The following is a 26,280-nucleotide window of genomic DNA, read 5'->3' as shown; positions in this document are numbered from 1 at the left end:
TCAAACAGGTCAGAGACAAAGTTGTGGAGAAGTATAGATCAGCGTTGGGTTATAAAAAAATATCCCAGGGAGCACCATTAAATCCATTATAGCAAAATGGAAAGAATGTCACCACTACAAACCTGACAAGAGAAGGCCGCCCACCAAAACTCACAGACCAGGCAAGGAGGGCATTAATCAGAGATGCAACAAAGACACCAAAGATAACACTGAAGGAGCTACCCATAGGAGCTGTCCATAGGACCACTTTAAGCCGTACATTCCACAGAGCGGGGCTTTATGGAAGAGTGGCCAGAAAAAAGCCATTGCTGAAGAAATCACGTTTGGAATTTACCCAACAGCATGTGGCAGACTCCCCAAACACATGGAAGAACATTCTCTGGTCAAATGAGACAAAACCTGAACTTTTTGGCCATCATAGGAAATGCCACGTGTGGCGCAAACCCAACACCCTGAGAACACTATCCCTACAATGAAGCATGGTGGTGGCAGCATCATGCTGTGGGGATGTCTTTCATCTGCAGGAACAGGAAAGCTGGTCAGGACTGAAAGAAAGATGGATGGCACTAAATACAGGGCATTTCTGAAGAAAACCTGTTTGAGTCAGCCAGAGGTTTGAGACTGGGACGAAGGTGTGGTCCAGCAGGACAATGACCCTAAACGTACTCCAAAAGTGACATTGGAGTGGTTTAAAGGGAAAGATTTAAAATGTCTTGGAATGGCCTAGTCAAAGCCCAGACCTCAATCCAATTGACAATCTGTGGCATAACTTGAAGATTGCTGTACACCAACGCAACCCATCTAACTTGAAGGAGTTGGAGCAGTTTTACCCTGAGGAATGGGCAAAAATCCCAGTGGCTAGATGTGCTAAGCTAATAGAGACATACCCCAAGAGACTTGCAGCTGTAATTGTAGCAAAAGGTGGATCTACAATGTTTGAGGGGGGTGAAGGGGTGAATACCTATGCACACTCCAGATTTGTTTTTTCATCTTAATTACAAAAAAATGTGCACCTTTAAACTTGTAGGCATGTTGTGTAAATCAAATATTGCTAACCCTCCAAAAATTCACTTTAACACCAGCTTGTCATGGGACAAAACAGGACAAACACTAAGGGGGATGAATACTTTTGCAAGGCACTGTACATATAAAACAAATAAAAATTGATTTATTGTCCGTTAATTTAAAATTGTAGTTATTGGCTGTGGTATAAGGAGAATAAAACACTTTGGAACTTGCTGTTATTGTAAAGTCAACTCTGGCATAGTAACTCTGCTTCATATCAGGCTACCTCACACCACTCTTGATCATTTTCCACTAACGGCACTACCCGTTTTTTTTTTTTTTAAACTTAATGTTGGTCATTTCCAAATGTAAAAGGAAAAGCCCAGGTCAGTGATTTTTAGCATTAGCTCTTTATTTAATGTCTTCTTGTCTCACTTGAATAGTTAAAATGAGCTGCTGAGAGTTTGCACCATAATGAAAACTGGAATTTGTGGGGCACTGGGTTGAAACTGAAAAAGAAAAAAGTGCATATGAGAAATTTTAAGAAACAGGTGTATCCTTTCTTCATTTGTTTCTCATTTGAGTGTGTTTATTTATTTATTTATTTATTTATTTATTTATTTATTTTGCCTTTCATGCAGGAGGAGAAGCAGAATCTCAAAAAAGCGTAGCCCCAGCCCCAAGTCCATCTCCCCAGCAAAGCACCAATAACGGAGCTCGACAGAATCAACACAGTTCTCGAGGCAACAAATCCCGCCCGAGATCATCTACTAGCGCTCACAATGCAACTCTGGCTCCTCCTTTTCCACCTGATGATATCCAACATGGTTCATCTGCAGCCAAAAAGATTGGTAAGAGTGCTGCTATAATAAGATTTGAGAGATCTCGCCATAGTTTGTGTTCCATTTTTAGACACAGAAAAGCATTCAAGCGTAGAATGACATGAAGAAACATTCTTCCCTTGAATATCTATAAACAGATCTTGGTAGCTTTTTATAGCTCGGCAGCCAGCATTGCCCAACTCTGATTGTTTACCTCTGTATTGTTCAAATTTTTTCAGACGCAACCTTTTACATGAAAAAATTCTCAGCCAATACAGTAGAATGTACTTGTGTTCATAAGAGTAGGTGCCTTTTTTTTTTTTCCCTTCCTCCTCCAGTCAGCATATTGACTAAGCAGTTAATAATGCGTGTCAAAGAGCAGAAAGCGCACATAATGAACATCAGAGCAATTACAGAAGCACGGACTTGATGAACTATATGTATCTCAGTGCTGAGCAACCAAAACTGAAAATTGCAATGACAGGTTATGGGTTTGTATAATTTCAGTTCTATTAATAGACAGTATATTTGCTTAAGGTTGATCTGCTTCTGGTAACTTGTGCATGGTTTGTTTTAAAGGGACAGTGCAGCACTTTCAGTGAGTGGCGTGTTGAACTCACTTGTGATCATTCGGAGAGCAAATTGGAGCTCTCTGAATGCCAGTCTCTTTATCTTTGTTTTACCCAGTATCATAATCCTTTCTGTTTAATTCACTTGTTCAGCCACTGATGCTCTCTTACCCCTTTTCCACCAAATCAGTTCCAGGGCTGGTTCGGGGCCGGTGCTGGTTCACAACTCGTTCAACTTGCGAGCCAGCTGAGAACCAGTTTGCTTTTCCATAGCTCGCGGTGCTAAGGGAAGCCACGTCAGTTACGTCGCTGTATACGTCAGTTACGTCGCTACGTTTGCATAAACCTTGGCGCAAATATCGAAGCAAAAACCAGGGATCCCAGCAGTAATTGAAAAAAATAGAGGAATGTAAGAAACTATCAGCAGGGGTCAAGGGGGCTGCAAGCCCCCTGAAGCTGTTGAGATTTTAGCATTTAAAGATGCTATAGAACACATTTTTTACATAGATTTAACTTAGAAAAGCAACAGAATTTAACAATAATGTGCATCTATTTGATGCCATATTTTATATTCAATGACATAAGTGGCAAAAAAAAAAATTATTTATAAAAATTAGATGAAAATGTAGCTTTGAAGAATGTACTACTTCTAACCCGGACACTGTTCCGCTATCTCTTTTATGGACGATGTCTTTTTTTTTTTTTTTCCACGACATGTTCAGGGCTGTGAAATTGTAAGTAAGAAATCCGAGGAAAAGGGGGGGTCTGGGGCCCGCAGGGCCCCAAACACCAAGCCATTTTAGGTGTTGTATGGTGTATTCTGAGAATTTCCAGCAAGTAAAAAATTGATCTCAACAAGTAAATATTTGACTAGTCTTGGTCTTCATTTTGCCATGTAAAATACCTATCAACAGTTTTCTCTTTTAAAATGAAAGAGCCATGTAAAATACCTTGAAATATCTAATAAGTGCCTATGTATTTTATCTCTTAATCAAAATAAAAGTAAAAAAAATGTGTAAATAACAATTTAAAGAAATGTTAATAAAAGAAAACTTTGATGGGCCTTTCAAAATGACTTTGTGAAAAATCATGCTCAATATTTAAGTGAGCGATACCTGTTGTCTTCCAAATTACACTTAATTCTTGTATTATATCCTGGCTTTTTCCAAGAATCTGTCACAATGTCTCTTGTCTACAGAGCAAAAGTTTAAAAAAACTAATGTTTCTTATCGAATATATTATTTACATCTTTTCTTTTACTTCTGGCTCCTTCTATTCCTCTTTGCATCACTCCCAGCTATTTCTTTCAATTCATCTTTCAGTAAGGCTATTAGTTATTAGTTCTATAGTATTTGCATTCCTCTATTAAAGCTATTTACAAAATGTTCATAGTCTGTCAAACAGCATCTAATAAAGTATTTTCATTTTCTTTTCTTTAACACCATCTCTTTCAGTTTTGCAAACTTGTTCTTTCATCTTTTCCTTCAGTCTGTCTGTGTTCTTTTCTAGCCCTCTTTGCATCTCTCTCAAACACCTCCTTAGCTTTCCTTTTTAATGGCATCTTAACTATGTCTGATCTTGCACCCTGTAAGTACAAAATTCACGTACGCGGTGCCAGGTCACGCAATAGCTATTTTTAGCTGTCATGCACTCCGTGTTGCCAGATACTGCTGACGTTTTCCAGCCCAAAATATGTTCAAAACTCACCAAAATGCACTTGAAACCGCCCAATCTGGCAACACTGCTCCTGAGTCGCAGTCAAGACGTGTTCCACGCTCAGCTGGCATAAAACTCCGTGAGTTCGGCTGTATTGAGCCGCCGGTCTCGTGCAAGGCGATTAAAACCGACTAGACCCCCCCCCAATGATTTTTAATGCAAAAATAGACGTTTTGTGAAGATGATTTTTCCGCGACAGAATCCGCGGAAATTTCACAGCCCTGCATATTGAATTAAGTTCAACGCATTAGAAACAAAAGCACGAACGGAGTTAAAACACATTTTCTAGCAAATGGGTGCAGCCATATTGTTTTCTCGTTCTATCGCGTACAGTCTCGCGGTATTTACATCAATTTAACTTCCGAGTGTTCCCGAATGTCAACGAGAACAAACGAAGCTGACAAAAACATCGCTAAACAAGCAAACCAAATCAGAACGTATTCTGCTGGTCATTTTACTTAAACATATTTTTAACGGATATACAAGAGATTTAAAAAAAAAAAAACACCACCACTTTGGCTAGAAAAATAGTGGAATTCCGCTAAATAGCGGACGTCTGGGATCCCTGAAAAACAACACGGAAGAAGCAGCAACGACAACAATAATAATGGATGACTTCGCGTTTGTACAGCTGCTGCCTCTCGTCGCTTAAAAATGCCGATCTTTCGCGGTCTTGCTATTGTTGTTGGTCTTAACAACTCCGCCCCCCCGCTGACGTAAGCGGTTCTTTCCTCTGGCCCAGCAGAGAGTTGGTGCTAGCCTGGAACCGGTTTTTCTGGCCCCAGAGCCAGTTCTTTGTCAGTGGAAACAGAAAACCCGGTTCCAAACTAAGCACTGGCCCCGAACCAGCCCTGGAACTGCTTTGGTGGAAAAGGGGCATATGTGACCAACTTGAAATTCACCAAAAAAAAAAAGTGACAATGCCCTTAAACTCAATGAGACATGAGAAAATTGGCGTTTGTCAGTTACTCTTTCAAACACACAGGCCACCACTCATTTATCCTGTCTGAAACATTGGATTGGCAGAAGCAGAGAATCTTGAGGCTTGGGTAGTTCGAGCATGTCCGAAAGGCTTACAATAGGAATGAAATGGATAAGCTACATGTTTCTAGAGTGTAGTTGTCACCCAGTATATTTAACTAAATGGTATTGGTCCAGTGGCAAGGTATTTAAAGAGCAACTCCAGTGAGGGTGCAACTGTAAAAAGACTCCATGCTGGTAGAAGCTACAGTGTGGCTGTAATACTGTACAACGGAGAGATTCAAAAGTAAGAAAATCTAGTCTGGCTAACGCGACTTCAAAGCTCTGCGAGCATTTGGTCTGGCAAAGATATTAAGCCCAACCGTTTCCCAAAGCGCGTGGTTGACCCGCCTCCCTGAAATGCCTCAGTTTGCTACTGGTCGAAGCCAGAAAAGGCTGTGACGAAGCTTAAACCAATCACATCACTCTTTCCTCTGACGTATGTGACGCGACGGAAACTGCTTGAGTAACAGGAAGAAGATAAATACCTCCAGGGCTGCTCTTTGCTCCGTTTTCAATGAGAACTTCCCGTTGAATGCTTTCAATACAGCATCTACCGCTGTGTCAAAGGCTTGCCGCTGCTCCATGTTCATAATGTTTCTAGTGAATGAAGCGCTTCCGGCATAGATTCTGTAAACAATCTATGGCTTCCGGTCGCAGTTCTACTACGTCACTGCCTTGAACATGCCTCTACCCAGGGCCGTTGGAGATGCTCAAAGTTGATTGGCTCCCGATTTTTCGGGAGCTTGGAAGAGCTGGAGATAGCTTGCCTTGCCAGACTAAGCTCGCAACAGGCCCTCGTGTTGTGTCACACTTAGGATGGGCGGGCCCAGGCTAAAGAAAATCCAAGTCTCGAGTCTTTACCCTGGAGTCCTTCGTCAACAGGCTCTACATGAAGAGTATGTGGTTGCTTTAACTGTATAGCAATGATAACAGTATTGTTCACAGTAAAAGGGCAAAAAGAGATCTAAGACTACGTTCAGACTGCACCCTGAAACGACCCATATCCGATTTTTTTTTTTTTTTGCCCATATGCGACCTGTATCCGATTTGTTATTGACAATCTGAACGACACAGATCCGATTTTTTTTTTTTTCCACATGCGACCCAGGCCGCTTGGATATGTGGTCCTAAATCCGATGCATATCCGATATTTTCACATGCGACTGCAGTCTGACCGGACAGGTCGCATTCATGCGACCTACACGTCATCAACAAGAGACAAACGTCACTATTCTGCGTTGGCTAATCCCGCCTCTTTGGTGGAAAACAACATTTGTACAGTTTTCAGAATTTAAATAGACTTTTATAGAATTGATCAAGCTAATGGTGGATTTGGTAGGGACCTGGATGTTTATCTGTTAGCCTGATTTAAATAAAACAGTTTCTATAACTGATTTATAACTTAAACCATCCTGTACCACATCGCCAGGTCTCGCCTCATCTCCATCGCAAACTGCACTGGTGTTTCTGCACCTTGAGCCAGCGCTGAGAGAAGTTGCAGAATTCAGCTGGCTATAAACAATCTAAATAAATATTTTATAAAAATGTCGAAAAAGTTTATTAATATGATGAAATAAATATGTGCAAATTATTAAGCCTGAATTAAGAGTTTGGTAATACAGCGGCCGTATCCCAAATGACTGCCTACTGAAGCTCGAGTGCACTATATAGAGTTTAAAAATCCATTACTTCCTAGTAACATGTAGTGCACTTGTATAGAAATTAGAGAGACATTTAGGAGTCAACCCTCGTTACCAGGCTACACGTTTTCATTTCAGTTCAGAAACAAAAACACACACGAGACCTCACACTTTAACACTAACCAGATAATTAAACAAACAAAAAAGAAAATCATTAAACTTGAAGAGTGCGCTTTTTTTGTTTATGTATTAGGTAGATGTGCTTATTACGTGTCAATTTGCGCATGCGGGGCACTTTTGGGTCGTTTTCCGTTCATATTGGAGATCACATACAAGTCTCATATAATTGGTAATGTGAACGGCCTAACAAAAAAATCGGATTTCACAACAAATCGGATATGGGTCGTTTCAGGTTGCAGTCTGAACGTAGTGCAAGTTGTGTGCAAGTTGCAACTTTTATTTTTAGAAATATTTTAACACTTCTTTCTCATATCAGAAAATGCTGTATATATTTTAAAAAAAAAGCCACGTAAGGTTGAACACGATCCCTATTTGTTCTTTAAATACTTTTTTCCTCAAAAAGAAGGAACCTGGACTACATTGGGTTCCACTGCTGTCAGGCAAGAGACCAGGCTACAGTGGGCACTGCATTACATAAACTTGACTGTTTTTCCTGATGTGATCCTCTGCCATTAAAGCTCATCCACATGTTTTGTGTATACTGAGATGCTTTTATTTTTTTCTTTCTTCCCTCACCAAAGTTTTAGAAAGTGATTTTATTTGACTTATTGTGTCCTTTCTGTTGGCTTGATCCAATCTAGCCATTTTCCTCTGACCTCTATCAACAAGGAGTTTCCACCCACAAAACTGTTGCTCGCTTAATGTGTGGTGGGTGTTTTTTTTTTTGGGGGGGGGTTTCTCTCCTTTCTCCTTCCCCTCACATCATTCTGAGTAAACTTTTAGAGATAGTTGTGCATGAAAATCCCAGATAATCAGTAGTTAGCCTATAGAAATACTCAAACCAGCACGTCTGGCTCAAAAAAAAAAAAAAAAATCAGGCCACAGTCCAAACTGTAGAGATCAAATCTTTCCCCCCATACCGATTGTCTTCATTGCCTGAAGCTGCTGGCCTGTATCTGCATTATTTTACGTATTGCACTGCTGCTTCATGATTGGCTGATTTGAATAATTGCGTGAATTAGGTGTACATGTATTTCTCTTAGTGATGTAGTACTGGAGACCGATTTCTGCTTTCTCAGTCTTCACTCGGTCTCGGACCACAGTGGGAGGAGAAGGACTTGTAATTTCAGACTGAGTCCTCGAGACAGCGCATTTTTTTTATGTTCATATAAAAAAAACCACATAACAACAATAATAATAATAAAATGCAATGTTGACGGGCATTATTTGAAAATGACATCCCATGGTACAATGCAAAGATCCTGCCAGTGAGTGTCAGTAGGTCAGCGTCAATGACTTCACTTCATTTGCTGCCTGGTGTGATCACAGAGCGGCGGCAAGATGAGCAACAAGTCTGCCATCATCAAATTTGCCTTTCAGAACCATAAAACGTTTACCGGAAAAGATTTGAAGAAAAAGCACACTGCACGGTGCAAATTCTGCAACATATCGATAACTGAAACCTATGGCACAACTTCTAACTTCCATCGCCACGTTAGAAGAAATCATCCTGACAGGTGAGTGCAGTAATGTTTGTTGAGCTGAGCTATGCTATGCTCGCTAACATATTTGTACTTCACCTAACCTTGCCTGAGTAGAAAGTGTGTTTGACATAAAGCTGTTAGTTTAAGTTTTACATTATAATGCCATAGAATAGATGGTATTTTAAGTTGCTAAAACAAACAAAAAAAAGCCATGAGCCACCCATCACTGGTGTCTTTTTCTGCCGCCCAGAGCTGTCATAGCTATCTACTTGACCAAATAGTCCAACTTGAGAGCAGAGGTGTGAACTGTAAGTTCTCATTAACACATTAGTCAGTTAGGGGAAAGCAGGAGAATACCATCAACAAATTTCTCTTAGATGGTGTCAGGGACATTCTATTTCATCAGTGTGAAGTGTTGAATGTTTAACGTCAAGTGCCCATTTACACCACCGTTCAAAAGTTTGGGGTCACCCAGACAATTTTGTGTTTTCCATGAAAAGTCACACTTTTATTTACCACCATAAGTTGTAAAATGAACAGAAAATATAGTCAAGACATTTTTCTGGCCATTTTGAGCATTTAATCGACCCCACAAATGTGATGCTCCAGAAACTCAATCTGCTCAAAGGAAGGTCAGTTTTATAGCTTCTCTAAAGAGCTCAACTGTTTTCAGCTGTGCTAACATGATTGTACAAGGGTTTTCTAATCATCCATTAGCCTTCTGAGGCAATGAGCAAACACATTGTACCATTAGAACACTGGAGTGAGAGTTGCTGGAAATGGGCCTCTACAGACCCCTTTCACATGACGTCACCGCGCCGCGAGATTTTGTTAGGCGCCATATTGGAAGACCAAGTACATGCACTCACAATATAAAAGTACGAGCGAGAGTAAAGTGACATGATGGATGATAATTCTGGTTATGTGAGTACATTACCAGCTGCAGAAAGGGCACGGTATGTGGAGAAACTGGCTGTGATTGATGGGTTTGACCCATCTGATAAGACTCAGGGCAAGGGAGAATGGAAACATAAGGAGGACCTGACACCAATTCTGCCATCTGTTTGCTACCCAGACATTGTAAACTATTTGTTGTTTACACCCAGTGCCTACACTCAGTGTTCGAACTATGCCGATATTTTCGGGGGGCCCCTTTTTTTTCCCTTGGGGGTGTGTGTGCTTGCGCTTGTCTCGGAGCGCGGATCTCCAAACACATGAGAAGCCTATCTTGCGCGCATATCACGTGGACTCCACACACGCATCGCGTCTGAAGTCGTAACTCATCAGGGGAAATCGTGTCCGCATTGGCATGTTCAAAAAACAACCTCGCGTCAACAATGATACCACACGCAAGGAAAAAAAAAAAACAGTCAGGCTACTCAACAACCAACCTGGCAGCAGCGAGCAAGCCCCAAACCATCCTAAATTATTATTATTATTAAATTGTAGAAGTCTGGGAGGCTTGCTCCTCATACAGTTATCAACTTGGGGCCACTTTAGCATGTTTTAAGTCTGAATTTCTTGCGTTTGCTTACCTCAAAGTGTCTGCAGATCATGCACAGATTTATCCATTATATCCACAGTTTTTTGCCAAGTCTCACACAGGTTTCTTTCAAGTCTACTGTTGGGCCAATAAATCATAAATAAAACAGCTCAGATTTGTTTAAGTCGTTTGCCACTCCACTTTATTCTCGTGGGTTCACATACCGCTGCCGTTATTTCCCCCTAATCACGAGTTTGTTGGTCTTCCAAAATGGCGCAGGGTCTGTTTACTTCCGGTTTCGGGTGACGTCAGTGAAAGGGGTCTATACGCCTATGGAGATATTGCACCAAAAACCAGACATTTGCAGCTAGAATAGTCATTTACCACATTAGCAATGTATAGAGTGGATTTCTGATTAGTTTAAAGTGATCTTCATTGAAAAGAACAGTGCTTTTCTTTCACAAATAAGGACATTTCAAAGTGACCCCAAACTTTTGAACGGTAGTGTAGCTACTCAGTTAGTTTGTGAATGTTAACCGTTAGCATCTATATGGATTTCTCCATAGACATTAGCTTTAAGCTAACAATCGGTTTCTATTCATTTTTAATGTACAGTGTCTCGTAAATGCACTCAAGAAACGAATACCAAGATGTATTTTGTATGTCTGCTTTACAGTTTTACAGTGAGTCTTAAGTAAAGCTTTGAAGAGAATTTCGGCGTCCTGCTTTTCTTGGGAAACATGTTATCTATCTGCCGAGCTTGTAGCCACACACACGAGCAGGGGCAGAATACATTTAGTTGTTCGTCTGAGCTCCACACTTGGTAGTTGTCTTGATTAGGGTACTCAGTGTTGTGTCGAGTTTGAATATTACTTGAATTATATATTAGGCTACATAGGGAGGTTATTTTAGTGCTTGTGTGTAAGACGACAAGAGAGACTCTGCTTCCTCTACTGTCTCCATACAGTTTGTTGATAAAAAATTAGTCAACATCTACAACATCTGCATCTTGTTTAATTGTTAATCTACATTAATATTGTTACATAAAGCCTTCGTTACAACATTCAGCAGTGTGTAGACATAGGCTAATAATTTTGGGTAGGTAGCCTAATGTAATTTCCATCATTAAGATTGCTCTGCAGTGAAAGGAGTAGTGGGCTGGCTAGGTGGCTGAACTTTTTACTATGTGAAATTTAAAATTTTGCTGTAGAGGTTGCAATGCTCTTCACTTTTGGGCCAAACACCAAGACCGTCTTCCTCAAATCCACATGCTGGCCATGAAACTGCCGGCGTCTTCAGTGCCCGTTGCACTCGTTTTTAGCCGAGGTGGATTCATTATGAGACCACATCGGTCCCGTCTCAGGCACAGTTTGCTCTCGTCTCTAGTTGTAACTTGTAACTGCATGCTGTTCATGTGTTAAGAACTGTGTGTTTAAAAAAAAATATACATGTTCATGTTCTGGAGACTTGGGGGGAGGGGGGGGGGGGGGGTTAATAACTAGGGCTGTCAAACGATTAAATTTAATCATGATTAATTAGGGATGTCCCGATCAGGTTTTTTTGCCCTCCGATCCGATACCGATCATTTGATTTTGAGTATCTGCCGATACCGAGTCCCGATCCAATACTTCTTATAATCCATAAAAAATAAAGACGAGGAAAGAAACGGATCCAGGATGTTCCTCATTTTTTATTTAACACCTTATTTTAACATCCAACAACTCCGTTAGCAAACAGAGCACTTACGTGAGGCAGTTTGAACAATAAATAACAAATAAAAAAAATAACCTTAAAATACCTGGCAGGAATGTAAACAAATAAAAAAAATAAAGTGCCACAGTGCCGGTAATTTTGCTTTTAAGAACGCATCTCACAGTGGTGTACAGTAATTTCAATTAAGGAAATGAACGTTTTTCTTGATGAAAACAAGCATTTCTACCCTTTCAGGTTTGAGCCCGTTTCTTTTGTCATCCAACGAAAAAAAAAAAGATCTCATGCTTTGCTTTCCACTTCGAACTGCTTCCGTGTTCAACTTTGCCGGCAACAGGCAGCCAATAACCAATAGCGTCTCCGCTACAAAGTGATGTCATGCCGCACGCGTTGATGTTGCTGTGTTGAGACAAGAGGTCTGGTCTCACTCTGTGCCAACGCATAGCTATTGATGTGTTAAAAATGAGAATATATTATATAGATATATATCCGATCCCTGATCGGGAGGCAATGCCCGATTCCGATCGAGTCTGAAACCATGTGATCGGGCCCGATTTCCGATCACGTGATCGGATCGGGACATCCCTATGATTAATCTCAGGATTTCATATAGTTAATTGCGATTAATCGCATTTTTTAAAAATCTATGTAAATGAATAAGGCTTTTAAAGTGAAATGTTACAATTAAAATGGTGAACATACTTTATACCAGGGGTCACCAAACTTTTTTTCTCTGGGGGCCACATTGTCGTTCCTGACTGTGATGGGGGGCCGGGGTCGGGTCAGCTATATAACATAGAATTGTATGACCCAGACAAATATGACCACCAGCAGGCCTCATTGTGTTGTAGAGATTACTAGCCTGGCACAGCCATCCTCACTACTATATCCCCCACACTACTATATCCACACTACTATATCAACACTTGATTCCTGGCACATATTTGTTTATCTTTACTAGTGGTTTGCAAAAGTAGTAATCGAGTCTTCACACTTTGTTTTAATTTGAAATACCACAGATATTCAATTTATTTATTTTCTAATAAAAATAACATCAAAGCTGTCAAGGTAAGAAACATCTGCCTAGTTGAGGTGATTGACACTGGCAAAGGTGAGTGGAAAATTTATAAATTGTAGGTAGGCCTGTTGATATTATTAATAATTGTGTGCAGCACTTAATAAAGGTCAAATAAATAGGCCTAGAAAATAAATACATTTAAAAAAAAAACAGTGAAATTATAATATGAGCAATAGATCAACTAGCCAGCTCTTATGCCTATCCATTTGAGCATGTTCAGTAAACATTTTTTAGGTCAAGGTGAAAATGAAATGAGCAGTAGGCCATTTACAGGTCAAAACTAAAGCATAATACAGAATAATGGGAATCAAAATCAGTAGTATATGTAGGTGAGCTGGATTTGTACTTGTTGATTTGTACTTCTTGTCGGGACACACCTCCTCGGCCACAGCAAGCATGCGTACTTTAACAAAGTCCCCATCAGTAAACGGCTTTCCATGGGTAGCTAGTAGGTGAGCTACCTTATAGCCAGCTTGGACAGCAGCCTGGTTGATCTGGGTTTGGGGAAGGAATACATTCTGTTGTGCAGCCAGTCCGCATTTCATCCTCCAAATCCCGTCTTCTCTTGTTTGCCCTCGCAAACTAATGCCGCTTTTCCACTACCAACGCGGCTGAGCTGAGTCGAGCTGAGCGGGGCTGTTGGAGTTGCATTTCGACTACAACCGCGCTGAACCGTGCTGGCTGGAAGTGGGTGGACACGTTGGGTGGAGTTAGCGAAAGTGGGTGGACGTCACGTGATGTCATTAGGCGGCGCAAACAGTGACATCAGTGATCTTTTAAGCGGTAGTCTCACGACCCGGATAGTAAACAATAAACATGGAGGACATGGAGTCGTTAGTGTTGCTGGTCTTGGTGCTGTGGCTTGTTGTCACCGACAACGCCAACAGATACTGGCAAGAGCGTATAGATGAGGCGAGGCGCATAAGGCTTCAGAAATTCTCGTAATTTGTAATTATTCTTCTTCCGGGTTTACGGTGTTTACAGATCCCAGCGTGCTCGCGGGGCGTGTGTGGGCATGTGAGGACACTCCTCCTCACCAATCAGTGTACAGAGGAGTGTCTGCTCACGCCCCTAGCCCCACTCGGCTCGGTTTGGCTCGCTTCAGCCCCACTCCAAAACCGTGCGAGTTTTGGGTGCTAAGCAGGGCTGAAGCGAGCTGAGTCGTGCTGCTCTAAGGTAGTCGAAACGCGAGCCGTGTCGGGCTGAAGTGAGCTGAAAAAGGGTAGTGGAAAAGGGCCATAACATACTCTTTGTGGCGAGTTTCGCAGTGACGACGCAGATTATATTCTTTGAAAACCAACACACTTTCTTTACATACAAGACAAACTGCACGGTCCTTACATTGAATGAAAAAATAATCAGTGGTCCACTGTTGTTTAAAAACTCTGCACTCTCTGTCAACTTTTCGCTGACCGCTAGCCATTTTGCTGTCCTGAACACTGACAGTTCTCTGCGCGTGCGCTGTCAGTCACTGCTTGATCGCGAGCATATGACGAAGATTCGGAAAATATGAATAGTTCATTTTATAACTAAATATCAATTTTAATTGATAAAATCAACAAAATATAAGATGCAGACGTTATTTGCCAAAAAGCAATTTAAAAAAAATAGGCCATAACCACTTTTGGGGATTGCCTCATAGGGCCGGTTCAAGTGGTGGAGGGCAGAGGGGCTGGGGGGCCAGTCAAAGGGGGGTGGCGGGTCGGAGTCGGCCGGCGGGCCGTAGTTTGGTGACCCCTGCTTTATACTAAAAGTACTTGTTAAAAACTGCTGGGACGAGAAAATGGTAAGGGAATTTATTCACTCACATACTAGGCAGTACTGAACATAAAATCCAATTTTGTGTTTTGTGTGATGGATTAGGGAGCTGTAGTCTCAAATATAAAACATGTAGTCACATACTACCGTGTCTCAGTTCAGACATGTGTGACAAAAGAAAATAATGAAATAAAACTTGAATTGTGCTGGAGTTGTATTCAGTCACAGCCTATAGGACTTCACAGTGCTGTGCAAACAAAAACAAATTGCAGTTGGACTTCAATAAAGACATTTAGTGTCGTATCACAGTGCTACAGCATACTGACATCTCACTTTACAAAAGTATTTTAGAACTGCAAAGTGCATACCAAAACCAACTCAATCACACACTTCTTTTGAAATGAAACTTTTGAAATGAAACTTCCCGTTTAACAGACCTTTCTCCATCACTCACACTTGCTCTTATTGAAGCAGCACGCAACAAGCCTCAACAGGAGCTACGGGTGACTCGCAGGGCCAAATTAGAATTTGCGTTAACGACATATATATATATATATATATATATATATATATATATATATATATATATATAAATATATTTTAATCGCGATAAATTGAGATCGCGTTAACTTTGACAGCCCTATTAATAACACGTACATAGAACATAGTTGTTAACAGCAGTGTGACGTAGTGTGATTTACAGTGTGTGTGTGTATTTGGGTGTGTGTGTTTGTGGAAGGGGAGGGGGGTGTAAAAGTGTCAGTATCTTAGTCATTAACTGCATTACACAGTGCAATTATGTTTATGTAATGTTTGTGTGTGTTATAGGGGAATAAAGTTTTAAAAGAAACTGAATTCTAGTGTATTGTCAAAATGATTAAAATTGGGAAATATTGGATAATGTTAAGTAGCTAAGCCTACTAATTTAGACATACCACTAGAAAATTTGAATTTGCTCTGCATGTCCTAACTATGATTCAAAGTCAGGGTGGGCTTAATATGTTGATGACAGAGCAGCACTGTTGAAGCAGTTTAGAAAAATAGGCAGAAGATGATGCATGTGGTAGAGATTTTTTTTTAATGATGGTTAAAGCATAGTCCATATTAAGACGTTAAGACTGCTCCTATAAACAATTCCCAATCTAGCTTAGTCTGTCGGCCTAACTGTTGATTATTAACTGGGGTGATATTAAATCATGAATATGAAAACTGACGTTTTTATGGTCTTGGTCTCGACTCCTAAAGGACTCGGACTTGCTTCCTCAAAGACTCGGTCTTGACTCAGACTCGACTGTATTTGAAAACCAACGGACTCGGTCTTGGCATAGGTGGTCTCGTCCCCATCACTAATTTCTATTAAAGTGCTCAAAACTTCTCAAGCGTTTGTTCCCCCAAATGTCTTCTAATACAGACACAAGAAATCATGAAATGGATTGTAAATAGCCAACTATATTAGCCTTACTAAAATAAACGGTCAGTGTTTATTTCCAGTGTTCCCGATGCCATGGTAAATATGCCATGGTAAATGCTAATGTTTACTGACGTGAACAGAGAGATGTCTTGGTAACTACAGTACCATCGTTTGACACTAATGTAAACTAAAATAACCTGTATGGGTGTGTTCCGTTGTCCTTATGAAGTTTGATGCAGTCAATCCAGCAAATTTAATTTTCTTCCTGCATTATGTACATATCGCAATCAGAAGCCATGGTTCACTGCACTGTTTATACTGCTGCTAGCAGGTGCATATTTAGACTGGGAATAATAAAGTAAAGCAAATAAATATATATATACGCACGCAATTCCCCCCTCCCCCCCAACTTCACACATATTGTGTGAGTAATCATTGAAAGACTTATTGTTCATGAGTTACTATTGACGAGTCCAAGTTGAGTTAAGTCATAAAATACAAGTTGCAAGTGATGTCTGAAATCTGTTTTTAGGTGACTTAAGTGTGACTTGGAATCACCTTGCAAACTCAGCTCAAGTGACCATCTCTGCTCTACATACAAAACCCCAGTCTCGGTTTTACTGTTGTCTTTCTCACGCCTAAGTTTTCGGTCTGCTTGTGTTTTTGCGTAAGGCAGTGTAGCGCTGTACTAGAAGCATAACAACCAGTGCCACCTGAATTTACAAGGAACGTTTTATTAAACGTGAAAGTGTCTACGTGCACACTTGGCTATTTTCTGAAGCTGTAATAAACCTTAACTACTTGTGCATCTCAAACAATTAAAATATCGTGCAAGTTCATTTTTTTCATGATTTAGTTCAAAAAGGTAAACTTTCATATATACTATATTCATTGTGTATAAAGTGAAATATTTCAAGCCTTTTTTTTAATTTTGATAATTATGACTTGTAGCTCATGAAAATCAAAAATCCAATATCTCAAATTATTAGAATATTTCCTAAGATCAATCAAAAAAGGATTTGCAATACAGAAATGTCCAACATCTGAAAAGTATGTTCATTTATACAATCAGTACTTGGTTGGGGATTCTTTATCATGAATTACTGCATCAGTGCGGCGTGGCATGGAGGCGATCAGCCCACAGCAACACTGCTGAGGTGTTACTGAAGCCCATGTTGCTTTGATAGCGGACTTCAGCTCATCTGTATTTTTGGGTTGGGTATTTCTCATCTTCCTCTTGACAATACCTCATAAATTCTCTATAGGATTCAGGTCTGGTGAGTTGGCTGGCCAATCAAGTACAGTAGTAATATGGTCAGCAACCCATTTGGTAGTAGTTTTAGCACTGTGGGCAGATGCTAAGTCCTGCTGGAAAAGGAAATCGGCATCTCCATAGAGCTTGTCAGCAGATGGAGGCATGAAGTGCTCTAAAATCTCCTGGTAGACAGCTGCATTGACTTTGGACTTGATAAAACACGGTGCACCAACACCAGCAGATGACATGGCACCCCAAATCATCACAGATTGCGGAAACTTCACACTGGACTTCAAACACCTTGGATTCTGTGCCTCTCCACTCTTCCTCCAGACTCTAGGACCTTGATTTCCAAATGAAATGCAAAATTTACTTTCATCTGAAAAGAGGACTTTGGACCACTGAACAACAGTCCAGTTCTTTCTCTCCTAGGCCCTGGTAAGACACTTCTGACATTGTCTCCGGTTCAGGAGTGGCTTGACTTATTAGGAATACGACAGTTGTAACCTCTTTCCTGAAGACGTCTGCGCGTGGTGGCTCTTGATGCCACCACGCACAGACGTCTTCAGGAAAGAGGTTGACACATTAAATAGTGTCAACCATTTAGTGTGTGTGTGTGTGTGTGTGGGGGGGTTTGCATATCTTGAGGCACTGACATCAGCCTCGGTCCACTCCTTATGAAGCTCTTCTAAGTTCTCGAATCAACTTTCTTGACAGTCCTCTCAAGGCTGCAGTCATCCCTGTTGCTTGTGCACCTTTTCCAGCCAGCCTCTTCAGCAATGACTTTCTGTGGCTTATCCTCCTTGTGGAGGCAGTCGATGACTGACGGTCTTCTGGACAACTGTCAAGTCTGCAGTCTTCCCCATGATTGTGGTTGTGTATACTGAACTAGAGCAAGAGATGCACGGTATTTATACTGTTTTACTCAATATTCTCATATTTTGTGATGGTGTATGTTGTTGGAGGTTTTTTGTGTGTGCACGCTGTATGCCATAATTATCAAAATTGAAATAGAAAAAATGCTTGAAATATTTTCGTTTGTGTAATGAGTCGAAAATATCTTAAGTTCTTTTTTTCTTAAATAACTGATAGAAAATATTGAACTTTTTTCATGACGTTCTGATTGTTTGAGATGCACTAGTATGCAGTGGTATTGCATGTTTATAACACACTGACAATCCAGTACAGATTGATATATTGTCCAGCCAAAAAAAAAAAAAGTCATGCACACTATTTTGTTGGACCGTTTTTACCCTTGATTGTGGTGCGCATTTGCTGTGGCATTGTTTCAAGAAACTTGTGCAAAGTCATATATGTACTTATTGACTGAGTGGGAGGGCCAGATGGGAAAATATTTGGCTCGAGGTTATGCCGTACATCAGTCAATAAGCATTTAATCATATGACCTTTTTTTAACTTTAGGACTTCCCTGGACTTTTAAAAAGTCTTCATCTTTCAGGATGTTTATCTTACTGTTGTTGTCAAAGTAGTGTTGAATACTTTTGCAGAAAGGAAGACAAAGTGTGAGGTTCATAGACTAAATTTGCTTTTTTCTGCACTTGTATATAGAAACGACACAGCAGGCTGTCTAGCTCCTTAGAGGGGATGACTGTTACGTCTCTTTCCTCCTTAACTTCAGGAAGAAATCTTTTGAAAACGTTCAGTCGCACTTTTTTTAAAATCCCCTGCCCAAACAAAGTTTTGCGGGAGATATAGAAACGGGCCTGCTGTCCATCCATCCGGTCATGTTTTCGTTTCCAGGCCATATCTTTAAAACTACTGAAAATATCTTCATGAAACTTTGTATACATATCAAGCAGCATGCGAACTGGTGCCTTTTGCTATTTTGGATTTTTGAAAAAGAAGTATTTTTTCAATTTTTTACATAAAAATAGATTTTGACTTTGTTTCTAAGAGCAATGTTCGTTTCCGGAGCATATATCCAAAACTATTCATGATACGGATTTGAAACTTGGTATACGTACATGTTAACAAAGTGATGTAGATGTGCCTTTTCATACTAAGAAATTTGAGAAATTTTAAATTTTTCATGTTTCCATGGCAACAATTTCAGACTTGGTGTCTCAGGTTAGTCTTGGGTAGGTTTTGTTTCCAGAGCAGAATTTGAAAACTGAGTGGTATGGTCTTGAAAGTTGGTATACATGTTGATTTTAAGTAATGTATATGTGCCTTTTTTATATTAAGAAATGTGAGCGATTTTAATTTTTAGCTCACCTGGGCTTATGCCATGGTCTGCTGAGGTCAGTGTAAAGAGGTAGGGTTGGTTTCCTGCAGCAGAACTTGAAAAATGTGACGCATAATATCTTGAAACTTGATATATAGTCTGTATATAGGGTAAGGGATATAGAGGGCGCTGTCTTCGTTTCGTTTTCTTCGACAATTTCAGCTTGCTCAATTAGGTCTGTGTCTGATAAATGATCTGGATAATAAAATTCACTTGGACTGTGCTCGGTTGTGTCGCACATTTTTCAGAGCAAAATGAAAATGGTGGAAGTGAGAGAAACGGGTCTGGGGCCGCGTACAGCTTTTTGCAGACCGAATTCAAAAATCCATATCTGCCCAGCCACGTGACTTTTCCCAATGGTTTTATTAAGAGTGCACGTGCGGGTCTGTATAGGTCATATGATATAGTAGTATTGCATGTTTATAACACTAGCAATCTAGTCTGGTTAACACCAGACCATATCACAAGTGAAATATGGTCTGGAATCCGCCTATTGAATTTCTCGTAGGGGAGGTGTGGTTTACGATTGTCAACGGCCGTTTATTGGACGTTGCGAATGTCTATCATTTGGCGTATACGTAGCCCATGGCCAATCATGGCAGTTGTACCCGGTGACGTAGTTAGAGCGACGAAGAGGCGAAGAAGAGAAGGAAAGAGAAGGCAAAACAAAAATAGACTGTAACGCCAAACGCTGTTCTTTTTTTAAAACAAACTATTCAGAACAGTGTCTAAAGCTTGATCGAAAGTTTGGTTCGTATCGCTCGCCACCATGTTAAATGTGATCCGTAAACAGTCCCAAATAAACTACAAGCTTCCGTTTGTCGAGTAGTACGCGTCACCATCTTTCCACCTCTCCCCACTCTCTGATTGGCTCCCTAACTCAGGCGAGCCTTTAGACCATAGTTTCCATGCTGTCTTTTCAGATTGGAACGATTGTGCAAAGCAGCATGGGATTTCCCAGGCTACTGGCAATCCGATACAGACTGATACATTGACCAGCGCCCCCCCCCCCCCCCCCCCAAAAAAAAAGTCATGCACGTTAATATTTTGTTGGACCGTCTTTAGCCTTGACTGTGGTGCGCATTTGCCGTGGCATTGTTTCAAGAAACTTGTGCAACGTCACATTTATTTCCATCCAGAGTTGCATTATTTTTTTTCTGCCAGGATTTTGTTTTGACAATGAGAGTTGAACCACTCCTGTAAAGTCTTCTCCAGCACATCCCAGAACTTTCCAGTGGAATTAAGGTCAGGATTCTGTGGTGGTCAATTCATGTGTGAAAATGACTCATTCTCCCTGAACAACTTTCACAATTTGAGCCCTAATTTTATGCCTGTGCCATCAGGGAAGAAAAAAATCCATTTATTGCATAACCTGGTCATTCAGTACATTCAGGTAGTTGGGTGACCTTCCTTTTACTGCCCCATAACGTTGCTGAGCCTCGACCTGACCAACTGAAGCGACCCCAGATCATAACACTGCCTCCAGAGGCTTGTACAGTGGCCACTATGCATGATGGGCACATCGCTTCATGAGCTTCCCTTCTCTGACACACCCATCACTCAGGAACAGGATGAGTCAGGACTCATCAGACCACATGACCTTCTTTTCCCATTGTTCCAGAGTCCAATCTTTATGCTCCCTAGCAAACTGAAGCCTTTTCTTCTGATTAGCCTCATGAACAAGTAATTTTGATCCCCCCCCCAATTTGGCCACACAGCTTAATCCCAATCCTGTGAGTTCTCATCACCTTGTGCATGTGAAAATGCTCTTATTTTCACTGAACCTTTTTTTTTTTTTTATGATTACACTTCAAGCATTTAAGTGATCTCTGATCGCAGTCAGTAAAGAGGTTTTTCGACCACTATTCTTCCAGGTTTTAATAATGCGTTCGTTAGTTCTTAACCCAAGCCCAGTCATTTCAGCAATCTCCTCAGTTGTTTTCTTTGCTTGATGCAGGCCAATAATTTGACCCTTCTGACATATAGTAACATCTTTTTTACATCCGTGGGATACATCTTCTGGCATGGTTGTTTTAAGAAATGAGAAGCCAGTCGCTGCATGATCCATCCATCCATCCATCCATCCATCCATTATCCGCAACCACTTATCCTGTGCAGGGTCATGGGCAAGCTGGAGCCTATCCCAGCTGACTATGGGCAAGAGGCGGGGTACACCCTGGACAAGTCGCCAGATCAAGTTTGTTTGTTTGTTTTTTACTCCTTCCCTCCAAAGTTTATTTTACAGATCCTCTCAGGGCTGACACATGGAAACAAACAACCATTCACACCTACGGTCAATTTAGAACCACCAGTTAACCTAACCTGCATGTCTTTGGACTGTGGGGGGAAACCGGAGCACCCGGAAGAAACTCGCATAGACACAGGAAGAACATGCAAACTCCACACAGAAAGACCCCTGTCAACCACTGGGCTTGAACCCAGGACCTTCTTGCTGTGAGGCGACAGTGCTAACCACTACACCACCGTGCCGCTTCCTCACTGCATCAGTTAAGGTTAAAAGAATTGTTGCCAGCTGAAATGCATCACTGTTGGGGGGTTTTGTGGGGTTCAGGCAATGTATAGTGATAAAATGCTGAACTGAAGCATCACGCTCCAATGAGTGAATGAATGAGTAATGGGAAAAGCCTAAATTGCACAGTAAATCCTTTCATTTTTGTTGTTTTGGCATGTCGTCAGTTGCTCTTCAGTGAGTTTGAAGGTGTTTTGTACCTTCTCACTAATGAAGCATGATGGTTATGGAAAGCAAAGTAATAAAAAAAAAAAAAGTGAAACAAACAGCCTTAAGGGGTTCAGAAACCAAGACTGTATAAACTTGTGTATGAAAAGAACTGGTTGCCTTTGTTTTACTGAGAGAGAAACCAGATTTCTCATGACCTGGTAAACATCTAATCACTATATGGCCTCTAAAACTATACATTTCTCAAGCCTGGTTTTCTGTAATCTCACTAGCAGTGGGAAGAAGAAAATATCTGTCAAAAATATAGGCATGCAGGTGCATGTAATGTGCGTCACAAACCTTTTCTGTAAAATATGCTGGTACCAGAGCTTTTGTTTAGTCAAAATAAGGAACGATAGTTTGTCATGTCTCTTTAATTCTAATCTCTTTCTCCACAGAGCGAGCTTTCACTCTCGCTTTTTCTCCCCCCCCCCCCCTTGTATATGTTTGCTTTTGGACTCTGTTTCTCCTCTTCTCGTAAATGTTGTGATATGTACTTTATTACACAATTTTGATCAAACAGAAGCCATGTAAATTCCGGTTGTTGCACTTGCTACTTGTACCTGTTGCTAAAATACACTGGTCACAGAAGCGAGGTTACTTAACCTTTTGGGGTTGAGCGCTTCGCTGGCGAAGCTCGACAGGTTTAGAATGAGTAGGTCATGTATTGAGATCTTCGAGTTTATCATACAAGCATGCTAAACATATAAACAGACTTGGCACTTTCTTATGTGCCGACTGCCAATCAATATAGTTTTTAAATTACCTACATTAGATGAAACATAAACCGGAGTCGGAGCGCTGAGCTTGCAGTTACGCATTCATAAAAGACTATTCACATAGTAATGGCATGATGATCACTTTCTCTCTTTCAGTTTCGATTGGTCTCTCTTTTGTGGTGGGAACGCCCACTGTAAACAGGATAAAATCTGTCAGACCTAGTTTAGGCTATTTGGAGGTAAAACTTGTTGAGAGATGGCGTGTGGATTTTATGCGCTTCGGGTGATTCAGGACAGCGATTCAATTCCTGATTCATTTCATGATTCAGGACAGTGATGGGGCCAATGATTTTCCGCGATCGCAGAAAATGGATGGAAATTACGGAATTTTTATAGTGAAACGGATTTTTGACTGCTAAACGGAATTTTTGGAAATAATGTTTTTTTTTAGTATATCTGTACTTGTATTCATTTTTTTTTTTTTTTTTAAACATTGCTCGCGTGTCAAAGTGTAACTGCCACTAACACCCAAGCAGACATGCCTTTCCGGTCAAGACAGCTTTGTCGGTGATTTGTGATTGGCTTGTGGCACACTTAGCCAGCCAATGAGCTGCTTGTTTACAGATTCGCTCCCCGCGTCGCAACCAGAATGGCGACCGCGAAAAAGAAACGAATGCTCTGGTGGCCAAGGACGCCATATGGTTGCCAGTGGCGAGTGTGGACGGTGAGCACTCCTTTTCCATGTATAAACCTCTTCTAAATGGCAGGAGATTCAGTCTCACGGAGACCAACACTAAACTTATGATGCTCTGTCATAATGGCGATATCGAGCAGCGTTTCGAGGTACTCTGAGAGCGCTCAATGATTGATCTGCAAGGACTATTCAGGACTGTCATTACAATCAAAGTTAAACTATTCTAGTCTGTTTGAGGGTGTGTTCTGTGTTTTGTAAGGAAACATTGTTTCATGAGTTTGTGGTGTAATAAAGATGGATATTGAGTAATATTTTTAAACAGTCAGTTATGAGTATTGTCATTACAGGCTCAGTAAATATTACTGAATATTAATTTATCCCTATTAATTTCAGTACTCTCAATATTATATTGCATATATTATATATGAGATGGGTTTTTAGTTAACGGTGATCCTAGTTTCTTGATTTATCTGTTATCAGTATGTCAAGTAAAATATTTAGAGTTGTCTCAATCTGTGATCCCACTTTAATTTTATTAATGCAATTTATCCGCTTACTGTCAGTGTAATTGTTTTATTTTTTTTTCATGAATGACTTCATCATGCAAAGGACCATTTGTGTCTAGAGATGCAATACTTTGAAACCCAAGTAAAATTATGCCAGCCAGAATTACTAAATTGGAGCCAAACAGAACAATTTTGAACTGAAATTGCGAAACGGAATTTTTCATTGTCCGAAACGGAAAAAGCCAGATTTTGAAACGGAAAATCATTGGCTCTACAGTGATTTGGTTCAGTCTTGAGAACTGCGACACTGATGATGAACGGTGTCCCGAGTAAGTGTAAATACTTCCGTTTCTGATGAGCAGATCGGTTGGTATGAGTGTGCTGTTGTGCATACGCAGGAAAAATGACTGAGCAATTTTTTTCCAGACTTAAAGATTTTCCTCAAAATAGTGAATTTTGCTCGATTTTTGGTTTAGAGAGTAAAATTTGGAGTGGGAGCAAAATTACAGAGCTCTGAACGGAGTAAAATAGTACAAGTCAATTTCAAGACACACTGAATAGAGTCAAATGCCAAAATAAAGTCAACTATCAGATAAATGAAGCTGTTGTAAAAAGCAGTTTTTGAACGGTGTTGGAATGTGTGAAAAACCATTACCTTACCCATTTTGACCTGATGGGATTAAGAGTTAATCCCATCAGATTAAGAGATGGCAGTGGGAGCGGTTTTCACTCTTCTCATTGAATGAATGAATGGAATTTTTTTTAAACTTCATTGAATACTCCTCCCACTGGCCAACCCTTTATCCCCGAACAACAGGACAAATTTTTTTGATGGCCAATTAATTGTCCAAATCAGTGGTGCAGGTGTAAGTTTTTGTGCTTGATGCATTCCTCAGACTGAACAATCGCCTCAAGTGACCAAAATAGTTCATCGCAATGGGTAAGGTCATGTTATGTTTGTTTTGTTTTCTTTTCTTTCCCCTCACACATTCCAACAGTTCTAAAACTGCTTTTTACAACGTCATTTATCTGTTATGATTGTACTTTTTAAAAAATGACACACATACTGCATGGATATTATTGTAGCTGTACTTGTGCTGAATACAAAGTCATTACGACTTTGAAAATACTGCTTAGATTCGTTGAAATTGACAACAAAATCGGAGCATGCCAGAATCATTAGAGTGCCAGAAAATATCCCCAGACCCCGGAGGGTTAAGGGGTGTGTATGCATGTTTACTGATTTTGTAGCAGTCCTCAAGATGCTGAGAGACCAGGTGTTTGTGTGCTTCTATTATTCACCGCACACTTCAGCCAAGAGACTGTAGTGCTCTCACGGGTATCAAAGAGAGCGAGAGAGAGTATATTCCGAAGTCCAACAAGCCTCCGAGAGGAATAGACATGAAGGAAGGCGCTCGTTTAGCATCAGCTACACAGTTTATCAGCACACCGGCGGCACCCCCCACCCCAAAAAAGGCGCATTGCACAAGGGATTTGTGTGTCACAACAGGGACTTGAATGTCTCTGATGGGGTTTGTCTCTGTAACCCTGGATTAATCTGTGTGCTTTTGTGACCTCCTAGATGTGGTTGATTTGAGTCCCTGCCTGACATAGTAAACAGACCTGATTTCCATCTGGGCTTGGGTATCCTGGTGGACCTGCAGTGTTGTTCTCTCCCCTGCCTTTCACTCTTTCTTTAAGCAGGCAGGGTGTTAGTGTTGCTAGACTACATTTCTGTCAGTGTAGCATATTTCAGGCAAATCAATCTTTTAAAGGCCACTATTTTCGTTATCTGTTGATTTTTTTTATGATTTCTATGTAGTTATCAGATTAGCCAATTATGTGACAGGAGTGCAGTGAATAAAATCATGAGGATGTGTGTTAAGGTGCATCAGTTGCCCCCTAAAAATGAAAAGTTCCTCCGATCATGATGCATTTTTGTTTTTATGTTCCTTTTGGTAAGAAAACACACTGGGTGAAATATTTTGACAAAATTCAAAAGTTTAATGGTGGCACCAGGAGCTCAAAGTTATGGAAAAAGCTGCTATTTTATGACACAATTTCGATCACTTTTTATGAAACATTATGGCACCTTATAGAGTATACCAAATATCTTAGATACACATTTGTAGTCTCATCTCATTATCTCTAGCCGCTTTATCCTTCTACAGGGTCGCAGGCAAGCTGGAGCCTATCCCAGCTGACTATGGGCGAAAGGCGGGGTACAAGTCGCCAGGTCATCACAG

General features: G+C 40.6%; 1 protein-coding gene across 3 annotated transcripts in view; it reads left to right on the top strand.

Moving 5' to 3' along the window:
- spats2 (spermatogenesis associated serine rich 2) overlaps window positions 1-26,280 on the top strand; it is a 104,985-nt gene that overhangs the window by 53,997 nt on the left and 24,708 nt on the right. For all 3 annotated transcript variants that reach the window (XM_060932197.1, XM_060932198.1, XM_060932196.1), the window contains exon 7: window positions 1,647-1,856. In XM_060932197.1, the coding sequence (XP_060788180.1) occupies window positions 1,647-1,856 (210 nt within the window). The remainder of the gene's footprint in view (window positions 1-1,646; window positions 1,857-26,280) is intronic.

This window comes from Neoarius graeffei, chromosome 10 (assembly GCF_027579695.1).
Source record: "Neoarius graeffei isolate fNeoGra1 chromosome 10, fNeoGra1.pri, whole genome shotgun sequence".
NCBI classification, from domain to species: domain Eukaryota; kingdom Metazoa; phylum Chordata; class Actinopteri; order Siluriformes; family Ariidae; genus Neoarius; species Neoarius graeffei.
The sequence above is the reverse complement of the archived record's forward strand: the minus strand, read 5'-3'. Positions and strand labels throughout refer to the sequence as shown.